The following is a 22,170-nucleotide window of genomic DNA, read 5'->3' on the forward strand; positions in this document are numbered from 1 at the left end:
TGCTATATAAAGTGACATTGCATGTGCAAAATTGCAAAAACCGCATAGAAATGCTACATAACCGCATATACTTCAAGTTGCATAAATAAATAAAGGTGCTAATGTTGACACAATATGGAGATAAAGTCCAACAGTGCACATATATATCCAGGGAAAATTGGTAAATAAACTGCAATAAAGTGCTGTGCTCCAAGAGACAATCAGTGCAAATGCAGACTTTCAGTGCATAAGTGATGTGAATCCTCTTCAGTGTATAAACACCTCAAGTGTGCAGTGGCTCCTTACCTTACTGCTGTAAGGTAAAAACGTGTTTCAAAAAATGGTGGTGATGAGTGAATCCTTCAATGGCTCACATCTATTGTTCCTCTTGTATAGTGGTGACCAGGGGAAGCGTCAATGGACTAAGTGTACTAATGTGCCTTAGCAGCCTTGATACATGATCCTCATATATAATGATAGATTATCTCTGTATACCTCGGTGACAGTGGACAGCTTCCAGACCCGTGAACATAGAGTAGAGAGGAAAGAGGGACCCAAATCGTGAAGTATGTAAACACAGGTATTTATTGAGGTTACAAGTTTAAAAGTACACACATTGCAAACAGATAGAAAAAACTAAATAAAAACAAGCAGCGAGCTCGTGACCTGACGTCACTGCCGGTGCCCGTGTAATCCAATCCAACGCGTATCGTCACAATCACGTGACTTCATCAGGGATGAAAAATAGCACCAGGAAGTGTCCTTAAATAGGTTGATTTATGTGTATAACGAGCGGCCATTTTCTTGTAGCCTATGTATAAAAACATATAGCTGCTATAGAATGTCCAGAATATCTACTGGAAAATGGCCGCTATATGTTTTTATACATAGACTACAAGAAAATGGCCGCTCATTATACATATTAATTAACCTATTTAAGGACACTTCCTGGTGGCACTTATCAGTTCCCTCACTTAATTTCCTAACATCTGTAACCCCTTGAGATGCCTATTAGGATATATAGATGATGAAGATGAATGTACAAACCTTTCTAGGAATCATCCTGTTTTATGCAAAGAAAACGATAACTATACATTGAAAATCCCAATCCTAACCTACTATAGCCTTCTGGCTCACTATAGTTAATCAGGCTATACCTCTATACCAGTGATTCTCAACCAGGGTTCCCCCAGAGGTTGCTAAGGGTTCCTTCAGCATTGGGCAATTTCTGCCTCTCAGATTAGTTCCCATTGACACCATTGATCTATTTAAACTATCTGTAAGGAGGTAATTCTTCCCAATGACCACAAGTGTAAGGACCATTCTTCCCACTGACCATCACACTAATGTATCATGAGTTATAGATTTCTAATTTTTAGCAGTTGTTCCCTGAGACCGGAGAACTATTTTGAGGGTTCCTCTGTGTTGAAAAGGTTGAGAAAAGACTGCTCTATACAAACTAACATATGAGGCCAGAGGATGCCCAAAAGAATTTCATAAGATTTGGAATCCTTGGGTTAGTTCTGATCACACGATACCACCCGCCCCTTGAGTTCTCGAAAAATATTAATCTATGTCGTCATACAGGAATCTAGAAGGTAACAATGAAGATCCTTCACTGATCTGTACTCACTAACTGGATACCATATAAATGTATTTCATTGAGGATTGAGCAATGTTTGCTCAAATAATGCTACATATGCTTTGATGTATTTGTTTGTATGTACCTTTAAAAAAAAAAATAACATTTAATATTCCCCACAAGGGCAAATAGCTCTGCAAATGTTTTATAAACACATCCCTAAGAGACCTTGGGACAGTAAAAACTGGCAAAAGATAGTCTTTAATTTTAAAGTGTTTTCTCCTTTACATTGCGATTTTTTTTTTCTTATTTATTTCCATACATCATATAGTTAGAGAAGTTTAAATGACCTACATACTTAAAGATATATTAGCATTCAAGAAATAAGCAGATACCCTGTGAATGTGGTCTCCTTGATGAGGTTTGTTGGCCAGATATATGTGAAAAAAATAATACTGTCCCACTATACACAGCAGCAGTATACTGAAGTAGAAGCAGATCTCCAGACAGTCCTAGCTCTGTCTTCTGACACATCTAAACACCTAACCCAGCCAATACCTGTACATGTAATGAAAATTTGGACCTGCAGCTCAGTGTGACTGGATTGGAGTGATTGGAGTTCTTTTTAATGGGCCTTTAGTATAATTAAATCCTACTTGCAGTCAAAATAAAAAACACAGAAATCAGCACAAGGGACATAAACTACAGTCAGTGGAATATGTCCCTTGTGTGGATGCCTCTCCTGTTCGGTAAAATCTTCTTCCATCGATGCCACCCCAATCGCACTACTATAATCTTTCGGTGTGGTGGTGGTTATTAGAACTGCGGGATCTGTCATGGGCACTCATTAAGAGTGCCCAACTATGCCCGCCCTTTTTGCCCAGGTTCTGCATTCATAGAAGCCAGTACTACAACTTCTATGAATTAAACATGATGTATGAATGGAGGACAGGCGGATTATTGAAAGGTCCACCCCCTCTATTCATACAGTGGGGATAGAAAGTATTCAGACCCCCTTAAATTTTTCACTCTTTGTTATATTGCAGCCATTTGCTAAAATCATTTAAGTTCATTTTTTCCTCATTAATGTACACACAGCACCCCATATTGACAGAAAAACACAGAATTGTTGACATTTTTGCAGATTTATTAAAAAAGAAAAACTGAAATATCACATGGTCCTAAGTATTCAGACCCTTTGCTCAGGATTTAGTAGAAGCACCCTTTTGATCTAATACAGCCATGAGTCTTTTTGGGAAAGATGCAACAAGTTTTTCACACCTGGATTTGGGGATCCTCTGCCATTCCTCCTTGCAGATCCTCTCCAGTTCTGTCAGGTTGGTTGGTAAACGTTGGTGGACAGCCATTTTTAAGTCTCTCCAGAGATGCTCAATTGGGTTTAAGTCGGGGCTCTAGCTGGGCCATTCAAGAACGGTCACGGAGTTGTTGTGAAGCCACTCCTTTGTCTTGTTGGAGGGTAAACCTTCGGCCCAGTCTGAGGTCCTGAGCACTCTGGAGAAGGTTTTCGTCCAGGATATCCCTGTACTTGGCTGCATTCATCTTTCCCTCGATTGCAACCAGTCGTCCTGTCCCTGCAGCTGAAAAACACCCCCACAGCATGATGCTGCCACCACCATGCTTCACTGTTGAGACTGTATTGGACAGATGATGAGCAGTACCTGGTTTTCTCCACACATACCGCTTAGAATTAAGGCCAAAAAGTTCTATCTTGGTCTCATCAGACCAAAACCTCTTATTTCTCACCATCTTGGAGTCCTTCAGGTGTTTTTTAGCAAACTCCATGCGGGCTTTCATGTTACTTGCACTGAGGAGAGGCTTCCGTCGGGCCACTCTGCCATAAAGCCCCGACTGGTGCAGAGCTGCAGTGATGGTTGACTTTCTATAACTTTCTCCCATCTCCCGACTGCATCTCTGGAGCTCAGCCACAGTGATCTTTGGGTTCTTTTTTATCTCTCTCACCAAGGCTCTTCTCCCCCAATATCTCAGTTTGGCCGGACGGTCAGCTCTAGGAAGGGTTCTGGTTGTCCTAAACGTCTTCCATTTAAGGATTATGGAGGCCACTGTGCTCTTAGGAACCTTAAGTGCAGCAGAAATTTTTTTGTAACCTTGGCCAGATCTGTGCCCTGCCACAATTCTGTCTCTGAGCTCTTCAAGCAGTTCCTTTGACCTCATGATTCTCATTTGCTCTGACATGCACTGTGAGCTGTAAGGTCTTATATAGACAGGTGTGTGGCTTTCCTTACCAAGTCCAATCAGTATAATCAAACACAGCTGGACTCAAATTAAGGTGTAGAACCATCTTCAGGATGATCAGAAGAAATGAGTGTCACAGCAAAGGGTCTGAATACTTAGGACCATGTGATATTTCAGTTTTTCTTTTTTAATACATTTGCAAAAATGTAAACAAATCTGTGTTTTTCTGTCAATATGGGGTGCTGTGTGTACATTAATGAGGTAAAAAAATGAACTTAAATGATTTTAGCAAATGGCTGCAATATAACAAAGAGTGAAAAATTTAAGGGGGTCTGAATACTTTCTGTCCCCACTGTAGATCCATTCAAAGATTTCAATATTCGTATCAATGTCTGTTAATATTTTAAAATTCTTGTTTCTCTGTATAGTGTGTAAATTGGATCAGTAGGTGGGTGTTAGTATTGGTTTATAGGTGCGATTTAGGCCTCATGCACACTGGACATTTTGCTAACTCTCCTAGACTCCTTTCTGCTTGTAAGCCTGTGTAATGCATTTAGGTGCGTTAGGCTTCAAGCACTTGGATGCTAATTCATTTTATTGGTTCAAATAATAATTTATTCTGGCCATTGAAATTAATTAATGCTCAAGGGCTTAAACGCGCCTACCACTTAGGTGCATTTATACGTTTTTAGATGCATCAAGCATTTTTTCTGTGGGTTTTTTTTTTATTCTGCGTCTAAACACCCCTGCCTCTAAATTCCTCTAAATGCCTGTCTTTGTATGGAAACATAGATTAACATGCAGGGGGGTTTAGAGGCAGGGAAAAAAAATGCTACCCACCCCTAAGAGCATCCAAAAAAACCTCCAGTGTGTATGAAGCTTTATAGTTAAGCCTCGTACACACGATCGGATTGTTGGCCAACAAAACCGTGGACTTTTGTCTGAAGGGCGTTGCCCCAAACATGTCTTGCATACACACTGCACACAATTGTTGGCCAACAATCAAGAAACGTAGTGACATACTACGTGGTTTTTCAGCTCTTTAGCGTCACCCTTTGGGCTCCTTCTGCTAATTTCGTGTTAGTAGAAGTTTGGTGAGTGTTGATTCTCGCTTTTCTTTTTGCGCTTTTCATTTAGCGATTTTCGGTTCGTGCTTTTAAGTTAGTTTCTTAATCGTCAACCAGCCATGTTGTGGAATCGGAGGAGAGAACGTGTTATTTATTATTGGCCTTGGAGTTATTGCTTTGACATAATTTTTTTGCTTGAATAATGATTTGATTTGGTATATTTTCTATATTTTTGGATGCATAGAATGCACCTTTTGGTTAAGTTCTATTGGCAGATAGCATGTCTAATTTTATTTGTTTTCTTTTTTTAATGCACAATTAAAAAAAATTTGTAGAATAATACTTGGCTATGTGTTTTACTTCAAATGACAGTTTGGGAGTAGGCAGTTACATTTTAAAAAATACAATGTAAAACTGACAAGGGACACCAACATAGTTGTATCTTTGATCTTATAAACTACGGGATAATAGTGTTGTGGTAACTTGCCCAAATAAAAAAAAACATAATATTATTATTCTTGATATCACTAGAAAAAAAAAGCCTTTGAAACTTAGTTTGCAATAACTCCATCAGTATCACCAGCAGCTTCATTATTATCCCATTAAATAAGAAGAAAATGTGCTATGCATTTCAAGATTTCATAATTTGCCACGTCACGAATGTTAATTCTCCATTACGAACGCTAGTTTACAAGACCGACCACTTCCGACTCGTCCTTGCTTCCAATCATGCGTGTTTGTACTTTTGTCCGACGGATTTGTCTACACACCTTCGGAAAATCCAACAACAGACATTTGTCATAATTATGGAAAAAAATCCTGCGAGCCACAATTATCCAGTGCCTTAATGGAAATTCAACCAAACAGCTACCCGGCTGCAGGCGCAGATCACGTATTCATGACCGTGCGATAAATGATATATGAAAAAAATGCGCCGCGCCTAGGGGTGTAACTGAATAACTGTAAATCTAAGTACAAATCATAGATAATAAAGAGTGCAAATCAAATAGAGCCTAAAGCTCTGATCACTTACTAAGATCACCTGCTGTGTGAATCCTAAAGCTCTGATCACTTACTAAGATCACCTGCTGTGTGAATCCTATGAACAAACACACTAACAAATAACTAGTGCAATAAAACACAAAGTGCAATGTGCATAGAAAAACGTAATAAGATAAATATACAATCCACAGTGATTAAAATATAATCATTCCTAATAAGGTGTATATGCTAAAAAATGTTACACATATGTAGATCCACTGTGATTAAAATGAAAAAGAAAAAAAAAAAAAAAAATTAAATAAAACAATATATATATATTCGTAAAGCACAAACAGAGTAAATCAATCACATGCATGGGCGAATTGAAACTATAATCGCCCTAATAAAGGTGTTCAAATCACATCCGTGAAAGAATCTTCCAATCCAGTAACATAAAGTGACCAAGTTCAAATAAAAGTCAGTGTAATGGTGATGGTTCAAAGAAAAAGTTCCGGTTTTGAATCAAACGTGCCCAAAGAAAAACATGCTGTGAAGTGCCTTGGTGACCCCCAATGTGATTGCGCTCACCTTGGAGCGTGTGACACAGGTTTTAATTGTGTCAATACACGCTTTTGGAGCCACCCCTGGGCTCAGTATTAGGTACAGCTGATTCCCACACTAGATTCTTTATGGCTCCACTCACATCAGATCATATAAAAGAAAAAGGCTAATATAGTATAATACCGTAGGATACTTTTATTAAAATCACATCCAATCCCCACATGGGGTACTCACATTTATAAGGTGCTCATGTGCACCAAACATAACATAGGAAAAAACGGCTGTGCGGCGTGCTGCGGGGTGTGAGAGCTCCACAACCCAGCTCTGTGCTGATCGCTCCGTCCTGGCCCCTCCCCTACGCGTCTTCGACACAGGGAGTCACGTGTCTTCATCAGGGGGATATGATTGGACGGGCGCTCTACAGTTTAAATACCCTACCGGCGGCCATTTTGCGTAAGACCGCGGACATTAATATGCTGGGCTCCACTCATCCTAGTGAATTTAAAGCCATTAACAGTGGCCATTTTACGTGGGACCGCAGACATATATACAATGGGCTCCGCTTTGAATACTCACAGCACAAAAATAATGCATCTATACGAATTCCAAATATAACTATATCCTGTAATAAAAATATCCTGTAATAAAAATACCCAGGACGGAGCTAGGAAGGGATTGGAAACTCACACCGCTCAGCATACCCTCAAACTAAATAAATACTAGTAAACATGGAAATGACTGTAATGATGATTAATAAATAATATGCAGGCATAGTGCAGACATGGTGATTAAATGTATAAATGTATAACCTACCCTTTAGATAAACTCCATAAGAATATATGCTGGGAAACAACTACCCGTATCATCATAATAAAAACAATAAAAAAATCTTTAATAAAATAAAATTGGGTTTTAGGGCAAACTAAAAAAAAAAATTGGGTTTTATGGCAAGCTGATAAACGCCCTTTAATCGCATGATCTGCGAGTTGAATGTCATAATCGCATGGTATATGAATATAGATCAACATAGAAAACTAATTTTAAAACCTAGGTCAGGTTTATACATGCCCCACAATCGCACAACATGCGACCAAATAATATTTAATCGCATGGTGTGAAATATAATATAAAACATCAATAATTAATTAAAAACAAACGAAAAGGAGCTGATTTGATTAAGTCTAAGGTCAAGTTCGTGTGTGACCATCGATCGCACAACTTACAACTAGGTGTATAAAATCGCATGGTGTGTAGATACAGTAAAAAATCTCAAAAATTACTTAGAAAACATATCCTCAAACTAAGTAAATACTAGTAAACATGGAAATGACTGTAATGATGATTAATAAATAATATGCAGGCATAGTGCAGACATGGTGATTAAATGTATAAATGTATAACCTACCCTTTAAATAAACTCCATAAGAATATATACTAGGAAACAACTACCCGTATCATCATAATAAAAGCAATAAAAATTCTTTAAAATAAAATTGGGTTTTAGGGCAAGCTGATAAACGCCCTTTAATCGCATGATCTGCGAGTTGAATGCCATAATCGCATGGTATATGAATATAAATCAACATTAAAAACTAATTTTAAAACCTAGGTCAGGTTTATACATGCCCCACAATCGCACAACATGCGACTAAATAATATTTAATCGCATGGTGTGAAATATAATATAAAACATCAATAATTGATTAAAAACAAACGAAAAGGAGCCGAAAAGTCTAAGGTCAAGTTCGTGTGTGACCATCGATCGCACAACTTGCAACTAGATGTATAAAATCGCATGGTGTGTAAATACAGTAAAAAATATCAAAAATCACTTAGAAAACATGCGAGATCAAATTCCTTGTACTTGTATTTATTTAGTTTGAGGGTATGCTGAGCGGTGTGAGTTTCCAATCCCTTCCTAGCTCCGTCCTGGGTATTTTTATTACAGGATATTTTTATTACAGGATATAGTTATATTTGGAATTCGTATAGATGCATTATTTTTGTGCTGTGAGTATTCAAAGCGGAGCCCATTGTATATATGTCTGCGGTCCCACGTAAAATGGCCACTGTTAATGGCTTTAAATTCACTAGGAGGTAGGGGTGCAAAGGATCGTCATCGATCCGTGATCCGATCCGCGGAGGTTGATCCGATCCGCGGAGGTTGATCCGTACGGGACACCTCTGTGACCTCGGCCATAGGAAAGGCCGCGGCTTTGGCCTAGCTCCGGAGCGGCGGGCATCTTGGTACACCCGGCGGCCGTTTAGCACATCGAATGACGGAGCGATCACTTGTAACAAACCGGCGTCATGTCATGACGCCGGTTCCTCTCTCTCTCCCCTCTGTGTACTGATCTGTAAAGTGGAGGGGAGAGATCGGATGGCAGCAGTGCCAATACTCTGCAATGCCCTGCCGCAATACCCTGCTGCAATGCCCTGCCAATACCCTGCTGCAATGCCCTGCCAATTCCCTGCCAATTCCCTGCCAATGCCCTGCCAATGCCCTGCCAATGCCCTGCCAATAGGGAGATTGTGGATATTACAGTGGGGGAGTTTTTTTTTTTTGTTGATCCGAAAATGATCCGAACCGTGACTCCTGATCCGAGGAACGATCCGAACCGTGAGTTTTTTGATCCGTTGCATCCCTACTAGGAGGAGTGGAGCCCAGCATATTAATGTCCGCGGTCTTACGCAAAATGGCCGCCGGTAGGGTATTTAAACTGTAGAGCGCCCGTCCAATCATATCCCCCTGATGAAGACACGTGACTCCCTGTGTCGAAGACGCGTAGGGGAGGGGCCAGGACGGAGCGATCAGCACAGAGCTGGGTTGTGGAGCTCTCACACCCCGCAGCACGCCGCACAGCCGTTTTTTCCTATGTTATGTTTGGTGCACATGAGCACCTTATAAATGTGAGTACCCCATGTGGGGATTGGATGTGATTTTAATAAAAGTATCCTACGGTATTATACTATATTAGCCTTTTTCTTTTATATGATCTGATGTGAGTGGAGCCATAAAGAATCTAGTGTGGGAATCAGCTGTACCTAATACTGAGCCCAGGGGTGGCTCCAAAAGCGTGTATTGACACAATTAAAACCTGTGTCACACGCTCCAAGGTGAGCGCAATCACATTGGGGGTCACCAAGGCACTTCACAGCATGTTTTTCTTTGGGCACGTTTGATTCAAAACCGGAACTTTTTCTTTGAACCATCACCATTACACTGACTTTTATTTGAACTTGGTCACTTTATGTTACTGGATTGGAAGATTCTTTCACGGATGTGATTTGAACACCTTTATTAGGGCGATTATAGTTTCAATTCGCCCATGCATGTGATTGCTTTACGAATATATATATATTGTTTTATTTAATTTTTTTTTTTTTTTTTTTCTTTTTCATTTTAATCACAGTGGATCTACATATGTGTAACATTTTTTAGCATATACACCTTATTAGGAATGATTATATTTTAATCACTGTGGATTGTATATTTATCTTATTACGTTTTTCTATGCACATTGCACTTTGTGTTTTATTGCACTAGTTATTTGTTAGTGTGTTTGGTCATAGGATTCACACAGCAGGTGATCTTAGTAAGTGATCAGAGCTTTAGACCCCATTCACACAGGGACGACTTGTCAGGCGACCTAGTCGCCTGACAAGTCGCCTCCCGTTCTGTACTATGGAGCCGTTCTAAGGGGAGCGACGCAAGTCGCTCCGACTTAGAAAAAGGTTCCTGTACGACTTCGGGGGCGACTTGGGGCGACTTGCATAGACTTCTATGCAGAAGTCGTTTTGCAAGTCGCCCGGCCATTCGTTTGCAGGTCGCCTCTCTGAGGCGACCGGCAAGTCGTGTTGCCCCTGTGTGAATGGGGTCTTAGGATTCACACAGCAGGTGATCTTAGTAAGTGATCAGAGCTTTAGGCTCTATTTGATTTGCACTCTTTATTATCTATGATTTGTACTTAGATTTACAGTTATTCAGTTACACCCCTAGGCGCGGCGCATTTTTTTCATATAACAGACATTTGTCCTCAGAAAATTTATAAACCTGCCATCCAACATTTGTCTGCGGAAAATCTGACAACAATTGTCCGATGGAGCGTACACACGGTCGGATTTTCCGCAAACAGTCTGTCATCACACATTTCCCGTCGGAAAATCCGATCATGTGTACGAGGCTTTAGTGTTTAGGTGTTAGTATTAAGATTATGTGTTAAGGTAAGGGTTTAGGGGGTTAAAGTTTATGTAAAGCCATTTTGAAGGGAGATAGAGTAAGGAATTGTTAAAGAATATGTTACCCCATTGTTTCCTTTGTGTGAAATACCGGGTGATGCAGCCAGTCCTGCTTTCCTATTTCAAACTGACTATGCTAGGCATTAAAGTACATCCTCCACAGCATGGACCGTTTTCTGGCTGTGCTTGGAGCACAGCCTGCTTGTCCACCAATGGCCAAGACTTGTGCTGATATGCCCTCCCTGCGCAGTAATTCACTGTAAAGATCAGTGTACTGCTGTTTCTCCTCTCCCACCAAGTCCCTTATGCAAACAGAGGTCATGTGATCATTTAAAAAGAAATGTATATTTTTTTATATATCCATACACAAATGTTTTGCCTTTCAGTTCTATTTTAAACTTCCATGTGTGTCCCATTGGGAAGATCTCCTTTCATTATTCATAGGTTGGACTTGATGGACTTGTGTCTTTTTTCAACCTCAGTAACTATGTAACTTCCTGCTCTGTACGCACGACTGAAAGTAATAGGAAATTTATCCAAAGTGAGTAGGAATCCCCGTTTGGACAGTTGTTTCTCTATTCCTGTTCCGATGTCAACCCAAAAAATTTGGATTTTCTATTTTTTGTCTCAGTGACAATGCTAAGTAGGGCAAATAGGGAGGGAGTGAATTTCTGCAACAGGGACACACACAATAGACCTATAGCAATAAATAATATCAGTAAACCTGACACATGTACAAAAAACACTCATTGCTCAAAGCATAAAAAAAAGTTTTGGGTTTACATACACTTTATCCCTTTACTGCATTCACCGTAAACATTTTAAATAAAAGATGTGCTCTACTCTAAAAAAAAAGTGTACCACTTCTGTGAATAAGGTTAATGCATTGTTTCCTTCCCACAGATTAATATCAGTATACATCTGTCTCGATCGGTCCATGCGGTATAACATTTTCCCTGATTCTTTACAGACCATGTCAGGAGAGTGGATTTTATCTGATGGATCTGAGGTGAAGACACCTGCACCCAACAACAACATCCTAGGCCATGTGGTCCATAGACTGTTGGATATTGTCAATCCGCCCCCACCTAACACACCACCACCTGGGTTTCCTCCGTTCCCCATCAAAGGCTGCGTTCTTGGGAAGATCTTCTCTGGAAAGAGTAACAGCCTCAAGCATTTGGCAAAAAGTAAAGTATCATCTCCTTCTGAAGTAGAAGTATTTCGTTTTTTTAAGGCTTTCATGGTCTGATAATCTCACTGACAAAGATCGGAATTTTAGACTTTGCATGTGGGTATAAAAAAATGATTTGGTATGATAAAAATTCCACATAGTGGTCACATCATTTGACTTTGTCTACCCACGGCTGTGGTAAAGAGTGGGTGACCTATTTATACTTATATAGACTGCCCATGTTGGAGTCATATTTTTGTTTAAATGAATACAGGGAATTCCCTGATTCTTTTCATTATTTTTTTTACATTTATTTATAAAAGTTTTACATGACTCCATCTCTTTCCAACTCCCAAGCCTCTCTATTGGCCCTTAAAGTGACAGGTGACCTCCCTGATAGATTATGAGGTCCAAGTGATTGTAAAGGCTCATTTTTTTTTTAAATAAAACATACTTACCTCCACTGTGCAGCTAATTTTCCACAGAGTTGCTCCGATCGTCCATTTCTGGGGTCCCCCGGTAGCTCTCGCGGCTCCTCCCTGCATCAGATAACCCCCTAAGAGAAACGCTCTCCCAGGAGGGTTACCTTGTGGGCACGCACCCGAGTCCAGCATTTGCGTCCATAAACACGAATGCCGGACTCGGTCTGGCGCCCGTGTCATTGGATTTGATTGACAGCAGCGGGAGCCAATGGCTGCGCTGCTATCAATCTATTCAGTCAAGAGCCGAGAACCCCAGGCAGAGAGACAGGGTGCCCCCGCCGGGTCAAGTTTGAGGGTTCAGGTAAGTAAAATGGGGGAGGGGGCTGTGGGGCCGATCACTGACAGGTGTTTTTTCACCTTAATGTAGAGGATGCATTAACCTCCTTGGCGGTATTCCCGAGTCTGGCTCGGGGTGGAATTTCAGAACCAAAAGCGGTAACCCAGAGCCAGACTCGGGATCGTATCGCAGGATCCAGGAAGAGCTTACTTACCTTGTACTCTGGATCCTGCGATGTCGCCCCGCAGTGTGAGCGAGCCATCCTCCGCTTGATTCACCACGGAGCCGAGCTCCGTTCCCTGCGAGCGTTGCGACGCACGGGGACGGAGAACGGCGCCAAATTCTAAAAGTGAAACACACACAATACATACAGTACACTGTAATCTTACAGATTACATTACTATATGAAATAATTTCACATCCCTTTTGTCTCTAGTGGTTTCTCCAGTGGCCTGCATGCAGTTTTATATTATAAAAACTGTTCTTTCTGCCTGGAAACTGGAGATTGTCCATAGCAACCAAAACTGTCCCTTTACATCAAAAGTGGTTTTAGACCAGCTAGAAAACAGCGATAATAAATTAGAATCACTCGCAGAATTGAGCGATAATGATTTGTGGGGAAATCCGTCATCAGCCACTGAAAAGTAATGACAGCGACAATTCTGCAACTGAGCAAATTTCAGTGTTTTTGATTTGATTACATTATTGAATAATTTTTGTTATTATTATATTATTATTTGGTATAACTATTATATAGTTATTTATTATATTATAATTTATGATTTTGTGTTTTAAACTTTATCATACCCGAGGTGTCTACTAGAGTCTTGTTTGGACAGATTTAAGTGAGTTATTCCTAAGAATTACAGGCCTACAATATAAAACGCCAAATTTTCATGCAAAACATTGTACCGCTTTTAGCATCAAAAATCTGAAATAATCGTACCGCCAGGGAGGTTAAGGTGAAAAAACAAAAAGGTTTACAACCACGTTCAGTAAGTGGGAGGGGACTAGTGCAATTGTGACTTCTCCCAAAAAAGGATTGGAATTGGTAGAGAGGAGGGGGACTGACATCACAATTTCCACCTCCACTAAACTGTCTTATTGCTGAATACAGCAGGTAGCTAAACTATGGGTATGTTTATTTTGTTTAAGGGGAGTGAAACAAGCATAATTCTTACCATGTTCCACTTGGCACTGATCTCAGTGCTCCCAGGACATGGGCAATCCCTCGGTGCTCTCATGTACATTAAAGGGTGACTGGTCATCCTTTATTGTACTTGTTGGCAGAGGTTGGCTGTACTTTGTGCCCCCTCCTGCCGAAGCACTCAAGACAGCCCCATGGCCGGACAGATTTTTCAGTTAGGGTCGAAGGTAGACATGTGCAATTCATTTTGTTCGAATTAGTTTTTTAACGAATTTCGACAAATTTGTTAATTCTGTAATAGCTGAACTAACGAAAACCCGTTTAACAAATTTTTCTGAATATTAGAAAACTGGTAAATTAGAAAATTAAAAAATGTGAAAATCCGAAAATCTGAAAAAAATAACTAACAAATAACAATAACTAACTAAAAATAATAACTTAACTATTAAATTATAGGTATTGGAATTTCCTTTCAAATTTGTTTGTTAGTGAACGTAAGGAATTCAAATTTATCTGAGGTTACGAATTATCCGAAATAACGAATGCTGTATCTGAACGAATGGAACGTAACAAATAAATAATAATAATAGAAATAAAAACTTTTTATTATTATTATTTATTATTAATTTGTTCCATTCCATTTATTTAGATGCGACATTCGTTATGGCCCAATAATTTTAATAGAAAACATTTCTCTGTGGATGACAACGTAGACATAGGATAAAAAGTTGCAGATGCAGCCATGGAAAATTACTTTATTGACAAATTTCACAAGAAGTGGAAGCCAAGGGCTGGGATCTGTCTCCCAGTAACCTTATGCCTCGTACACACGATCGGACATTCCGCCAACAAAACCGTGTATTTTTGTTTCAAGGGTGTTGGCCCCAACTTGTCTTGCATACACACGGTCACACAAATGTTGGCCAACAATTACGAATGTAGTGACGTACAAGATGTACGTGTTGTCTCCATTACGAACGCTAGTTTTACAAGACCGAGCACTTCTGTCTCGTACTTAATTCCGAGCATGCGTGAACTTTTGTGCGACGGACTTGTGTACACACGATCGGAAAGTCTGACAACAAAATTTTGTTGCCGTAAAATTTGAGAACCTGCTAGCCAACATTTGTTGTCGGAAAGTCCGCCAACAAATGTCCGATGGAGCATACACACAGTCCGAATTTCAGCCAACAAGCTCACATCCAACATTTCCCGTCGGAAAATCCGATCATGTGTACGCGGCATAAGTGTTTGGTTATTTTTTTCCTTTGGACCTATAGGATTTGCTATGAGAATAAGCCCAAGAGATCAATGAGAGGCAGGGACATGTGAATACATGTCTTTCTACTTTCTAATGTCTCACTACCCTGATGTCTCCTTCATACATTAAAGTGGTTGTAAATGATCACCTTGTAAAACAATACAGTTTAAAATAGAAATGAAAGGCAAAACATTTTTTGTATAGATCTAAGAAAAAAAAAAAATTATAAATACCTTTTCCCCCATTTTTTGTAAATGATCACATTCCCTCTCTGTTCCCAGCTGCATAGGAGCTGGGGGAGGAGAAGCAACAGCACACTGATCTTCCCAGTGAATGGCTGTGCAGGGGGGGCGTATCAGGACAAGTCTGATTATTGGAGGAGTTCCCAGCACAGCTAGAGAACTGACCACGGTGTGCTCTCTTGTTTAGTGTGGTTAGTTGTTATATAACTGAATACTAACATTGATAAGTAAAGTTGATCCAGGGGAAATCTGATTGCCTCTCAAGGGATCAGGAAGGAATATTTTCCCCTACTGTAGCAAATTGGATCATGCTTTGCTGGGGTTTTTTTGCCTCCCTCTAGATCAACTGTGGGTGAAGGATTGTGTAAATGGGATTGTATGATTTTTTTTTTTTTGGTTGAACTAGATGGATTTGTGTCTTTTTTCAACCTGACTAACTACCTTGTTTCCCCGAAAATAAGACCTAGCGTGATTGTCGGTGATGGCTGCAATATAATCCCTACCCCCCAAATAAGCCCTATCCTGTTTCCCCAAAAATAAGCCCTACCATGAAAATAAGACATACAAGGACTTTAATTAGGGCTTATTTGGGGGGTAGGGATTATATTGCAGCCATCACCGACAATCACGCTAGGTCTTATTTTCGGGGAAACAGGGTATATACTATAAACAAGTAGATGGTAGAGCAGGAACAAATCAGGAATATGAAGTGTTGGGGTAACAAACACTTTAACCCTACTCTATAACCCCCCTTCATTTTTTTCCTATTTTCTATTTTTGCTTTATTCGTTTTGTTAAATAGGTCATTTACCTAGAACTGTGCTCATGGATTATTACCTTAACTGGTTTAGATGCAAATATATCATCTCATCCAGGAGTTGTGGTATTCTGGTTTAGAATTATGGTATTTTAAACAAATGAGGAACATCATAACTTTTTATAGTATTTTTAGAAAAAAAAGTCATGTACAAAAAAATTGCAAACACTTGTCAAAATGATCAATAGATCCAGAAAAATAGGCAGCTGAAGTTACATGCAAATCTTGATTTTTTTTTTAAATTATTTTTATTTTTTTAAATCTATATAAAAGTTGTACTTGGCTCCATCTCTTCCCACCTCTGAAGCCTCTCTATTGGCTCTTAAAGTGACAGGTGACCTCCCTGATAGATTAAGAGGTTCAGTAAGTGGGAGGAAAAGTGGGTGGAAAAAAATAATAATTTGCAAACACTTTTAGCTGCTAATCTATGATTTGACTGCTAATCAATATGAGTTTCATTGAGGGAATTCTCTATTTATGCTTTTTTTTTTAAAGTTGAACTCCAGGCACAAAAAAATTGTGTTTAAATATATTCCTCAACAGCTACAAATATGAAGTCAATCGTTATGCACCACATGCAACCCAGGTATTAGCTTGTAACAGTGGTGGTGACATCATGACCGAGCTAACAGTGGTGGTGACATCATGACCGAGCTAACAGTGGTGGTGACATCATGACCGAGCTAACAGTGGTGGTGACATCATGACCGAGCTAACAGTGGTGGTGACATCATGACCGAGCTAACAGTGGTGGTGACATCATGACCGAGCTGCACATAACCGGTGCAAAGAGTAGAGCTCTGGGAGGGACTCAGGTCCTCCCTCTACTAGACATGTGCGGCATCAATAAATTTGTTTTGTTTCGTTCCGTTCCGTATTCGAATTAAATCGGATTTCGTAATTCGTGTCGAAATTTCGTACGAAATAGGAATTTTCCTTAGGTTTGTTAACTTTTCGCAACAATTACGAATGGTCGTTATGATGAATTTATCATTATGAGGGGCTCCCACCATCCCTGTGCTGTGCGGACTTCCTGGGTTTTTAACTTTTAGGTTTGTTAACTTTTCGTAACAATTACGAATGTGCGTTAGGAATTTGGATCCGAAATTCGTAAACGAAATTTCGTACAAAATTCGGAAGCATAGCAATTCGTATTTCGGATCCTCCCGAATGTACGAATTTACGGAAATTCGTATGAATTTACGGAAATTCGTACGAATTTTCGATTTGTACGAAATGAATCGCACATGTCTACCCTCTACAGGCTGATCCTGAAAACTACAGAGGGGCAGGTAGAAGACCAGTTTATTACAGGACATTCCTGCCCAGAAGACAAGTGCATGAGTTGTTTCATGCTAGATTAATGCCTGCAAAGATCTGGGAGAAACAGCCAAGGACAACAAGATTCAAGTTAGAATATATATGGCTCTTATATACAATAAATATACAATATTTTTTAGGTCCAATTTCATCTTTAAGATTTACATATTGTAGTTATTGGTTTGTAGTCTTGTAAAATGACTTGTTCTGCATTGTAGACTGCTGTACTCAATGGACTCTATTTAAAGCATTGTTTTATTATTCATAGCTTTCAACATTGAGGTGCTGTATGTGGATACCTTAGTGAAAGAGGCCTTACAGGCCTATAAAGACAATGAGATGGAGCAAGAGGTCATTACATCTGCTGATACAGATCAAGAGGAACCTCAGGAAAATAAGGTACTAAAAATTTGTTGAACTTTGCGTAATGATTGTTTTCACAGCAAACCTTAAGACCCATTTCACACTGGAGGCCTTTTTCAGGCGCTTTAGCGCTAAAAATAGCGCCTGAAAAAAGCCTCATCTGCAATCCCCCGGTGTGAAAGCCCAAGTGCTTTCACACTGGGGCGCTGCGCTGGCAGGACGTCAAAAAAAGTCCTGCAAGCAGCTTCTTTGAGGCTTTTTAGGTTTTAGGAGCACCGCTCCTAAAGCGCTCCTGCCCGTTGAAATCAATGGGCAGAGCCGCCAAAGCGCCTGCAAAGCGCCTCCGCAGCGGCGCTTTGCGGGTGCTTTTAACCCTTTATTGGGCATCTAGCGGGGATTAAAAGTGTCCTCGAAAAGCGCTGCAAAAACGACGGCCGGGCGCTGGCAGTGTGAATGCCAAACCCAGATTAGAGGCTGGTTTACACATGCAGCAAAGACAGACTGCTGCTCCTCCGAAAAGCATCCTGCACTCAGATTGCTTTTCAGAGGCATTGAGGAAGCATTATGTTGCTTCCGCATCACTTGTTTTGACCCCCTAAATGCTGCACTACAGCGCCGCAACCTTGTTTACTTGAATGCGTCACGTTTGGTGGGTGGTAGTGCCTGAAGAATGTGCTGGGGGTATTATTCCTGCTGTTAAGCAAAGCATTGTGGCCATGGCATGTGTACACCCTGGCCGCTGCTTTTGCAGCTTTAGGTTGGGGGCGGGCCTCAACTGTGTGTTTTTATGGCCTTCCAACCACAAGTGTAAATGAGCTCTAATAGACACATGAGAGATGGGGATACAAATCATTTACAGAAGAAAGATAACATTATTTTTGCTACCAGTTCAGCTCACAGAAAGTGACAAGGACCCTGCATTTCTGCCACAATCAACAGTAATTTTCTGAAAATGTTCTTAGCTCGAAAAAATGAAAACGAATGCAGACAACAGATTCCAGGGTTAGCAGCCTAATGCCCCGTACACACAGTCGGATTTTCCGACGGAAAATGTGTGATAGGACCTTGTTGTCGGAAATTCCGACCGTGTGTGGGCTCCATCACACATTTTCCATCGGATTTTCCGACACACAAAGTTTGAGAGCAGGATATAAAATTTTCCGACAACAAAATCCGTTGTCGGAAATTCCGATCGTGTGTACACAAATCCGACGGACAAAGTGCCACGCATGCTCAGAATAAATAAAGAGATGAAAGCTATTGGCCACTGCCCCGTTTATAGTCCCAACGTACGTGTTTTATGCCACCGCGTTCAGAACGATCGGATTTTCCGACAACTTTGTGTGACCGTGTGTATGCAAGACAAGTTTGAGCCAACATCCGTCTGAAAAAATCCTAGGATTTTGTTGTCGGAATGTCCGAACAAAGTCCGACTGTGTGTACGGGGCATACTAGTTAACCCCTTGGCGCTGGCCGTATGCAAATATACGGCCTCTCAGAAACTGGTCTTAGCACCAAGGGGCCGAATATTTGTGTTAATTGCCCCCAGCACACCTGTGCTGAGAGCGTGCGCGCTGCGTGCTCCACGCACAGTTACTTTCGCTATACCGAAAGCTCCCAAATGCTCCTTGCGATTGGGAGTTTGCGGTCCACATGACCGCCATGACAGCCAGTCGCGTGATCTTAAGCCGTGCCCGCCCCACAGCATCATAAACCTCATAAACGGCCAGTAGGCGCCGGCGCCAAGAGGTAAATCGTATTTTTGCTTTCCATGTCACCGTCTCAACTCCTGGCCTGTCTTAGGACTGCTGGGGTTGATTTACTAAAATTGGAGAGTGTAAAATCTGGTGCAGCTCTGAATAGAAACCAATCAGTTTACAGTTTTTTTTTTTTTTTGTCAAAGTTTAATTGAACAAGCTGAAGTTAGAAGCTGGTTGTCTACCATGCAAAGCTGCACCAGATTTTGCACACTCCAGTATTAGTAAATCAATCCCACTGTCTGAAGAAAACTGTGGATGGATTGATCACAATTTAGGACACCATTGAATTAGTTACTGATTGTGGTGGGAATCTGGAGAGAACTAATATTTTACTGGGATTTGAAAGAATGCTCTCTAACAATTCTGTTTTTTTAACTTTTATGAAAGCAGACGACAGATAATGTTCCTGCTGAATCGAATGGCCCAGAGGTGCAATCTGCTACAAGTATTCCTGCAATTACAGGTGAGTTTTCAGATATTACATCATATGCATACAAGCAGGTCCAGTGCGTTCTTTCCTTTGAAGCTGAACACCAGGCAATTTCTGTCTTTCTGTCTGCTTTTTGAGTCTGCTGTCAGCATCAGTCACAAGCTTTCCTGACACCAAGAAAAAAAGGTGACAGGGGAGGTGCCTCCAACTGATTGACAACCTCAGCTCTGTTCCTGTGTGCTGTGTGAAGTGGGGTGTGTCCTTTCCCTCCAATCAGCTCTGATCATGTCTGTAGCCTCTGATCATATCCGCAGCCCTCTGATCATGTCTGCAGTCTCTGATCGTCTCCTGTATCATGTTTGCAGTCTCTGATCATGTCTGCAGTCTTTGATCATGTCTGCAGTCTCTGATCATATCAGCAGTCTCTGATCTTATCAGCAGTCTCTGATCATATCAGCAGTCTCTGGTCATTTCAGCAGCCTCTGATCATGTCTGCAGTCTCTGATCATGTCCACAGTCTCTGATCATCTCCTGTATCTTGTCCGCAGTCTCTGTTCATCTCCTGTATCATGTCTGAAGTCTCTGATCATATCCTGTATAATGTTCGCAGTCTCTGACCGTCTCCTGTACCATGCCTGCAGTTACTGCTGTCACTTCTGCTAGTTGCCTCCTCCTTCCCTCCACTAGATGTCAACTTTGCCCCCATGTCTCCCAATGACCCTCCCATTCTCATCCTGATAAATATAAAACATTTACTCTTTAATCAACCCAAAGTAAACTCAAACATTTTGAGATTGAACTGAATTGTCTATTTTACAAAAATCATGCACTATAGGGTACCTGGCTAGGACTCCAGCGATCCACCAACTTTCAGTGTTTGAAAAAATAGTAGTCACAGGCTTCAAGGGCTTTACTGCAGATAGTCCCACCTCCTGTGATTGCAACAGTTACACAGTATCACATAATAGTCACTTGTATATCATAAATTCTTTTTTTAAGTATATCTGAACCCAAGAAAAAAAAATGTAATATAGTGTAGTTTACCAACCATTAGATTTGGTTGCTGCATTAGGTTTCTTTTTTTTTTTCTAAGTACATATTTTGCAGAAAATACCTGTTGATTCTGCCAGAAATCTAGTCTCCTTGTTAATTTCTGTGCACAGAACTGAAATCTCACACAGTGTTATCAACATTTCCACTTCAATTCTTTGTACATAAAGAGGATCTTCACCCTAGAACAGTGGTTCTCAACCTGGGGATCAAATGACGATTTGCCAGGGGTCACCAAATCCTGGGCTGTTCCTGAAGCCTGCACCGCTCTCCCAACCTTTTCGTGGCCACCCAGCAGCCTGGCCATGGAGCCTGTGGAAGCCCAGCTGGGCTGTTCCTGGAGCCCGCGGCCGCCCACTCAGCCTTTTTACCAGCCGCTCATTCAGTTCATGGCATGGCTGGAGGGGCAGAGCCAGAAGGTCAGCTGACTGATGAGGAATGTGAAGTGGGAGGGGCTGGAGGAGACCCTATCTCCTGATTTTGGAATAGGTGTCACTGCTGCGAGACACCACAGAGCTGGAGACACAGTGAGTAACACTACCTGTGATTAGAGTTGCCATTAAAAGTCCCCACTACAGTTCTCAGATCAGCAGATGACCTTGATCAAGAGCACCTAAGTTGACTGATCGGAACTCCCCCCAGCACTGCCACTCATCCCATCCCCCCCACCCCCACCCCCCAGGGTGTAAGAGAAGGAAAAGAAATAAAGAATACATGGAAGGGAGAGGAAAAGAGGGGGAGGAACAAAGAAAAAGGAAGAGAAAGAATAAGAAAAATACAGCTAGAGAGAGGAATGGGGGGAAAAAACAAGAAATTAGGATATAGAGAGATGAAAAGGAAAGAAAGGAGAACACAGAGAGTGGTACATCCTAAAATGTACCATACAGGGTTTTAATACTGTACAAGTGGAAGGGACTCGGGGAGCGCTAAATGTCCGTGGGTTAGGGGCGCAAATTACTTGTCTTGCCTAGGGTGCTGACAACCCACACTACGAAAATAATTTTACTGTTAGGGGTCCCCACAACTTAAAAAAGGATACTTGCCTGTCCAAAGATCCAGCGCTATCCTCACCCGGGCCGGTTCTTCGTCGGTCTTTGGGTCCCTGGCTACTGTGGGAAGCCGGCTGTGAAGCCTTGCACCTGAGCCGGCTTCCTGCTGCACTTGCATGAGTGATTGGTCCTGCTGCCTTCTGAAACCTGTCCCAGAAGGCTTTTGACAAATAGA

At 41.0% G+C, this 22,170-nt stretch overlaps 1 protein-coding gene across 3 annotated transcripts in view; it reads left to right on the forward strand.

Moving 5' to 3' along the window:
- The window catches only part of SPEF2 (sperm flagellar 2), a 226,947-nt gene that overhangs the window by 102,606 nt on the left and 102,171 nt on the right, over positions 1 to 22,170 (forward strand). For 2 of the 3 annotated variants that reach the window (XM_073621074.1, XM_073621088.1), the window contains exons 11-13: positions 11,594 to 11,813; positions 17,612 to 17,742; positions 19,854 to 19,929. In XM_073621074.1, the coding sequence (XP_073477175.1) occupies positions 11,594 to 11,813; positions 17,612 to 17,742; positions 19,854 to 19,929 (427 nt within the window). The remainder of the gene's footprint in view (positions 1 to 11,593; positions 11,814 to 17,611; positions 17,743 to 19,853; positions 19,930 to 22,170) is intronic. The other variant, XM_073621082.1, reaches the window with a different exon arrangement.

This window comes from Aquarana catesbeiana, linkage group LG01, assembly GCF_042186555.1.
Source record: "Aquarana catesbeiana isolate 2022-GZ linkage group LG01, ASM4218655v1, whole genome shotgun sequence".
Classification (NCBI taxonomy): domain Eukaryota; kingdom Metazoa; phylum Chordata; class Amphibia; order Anura; family Ranidae; genus Aquarana; species Aquarana catesbeiana.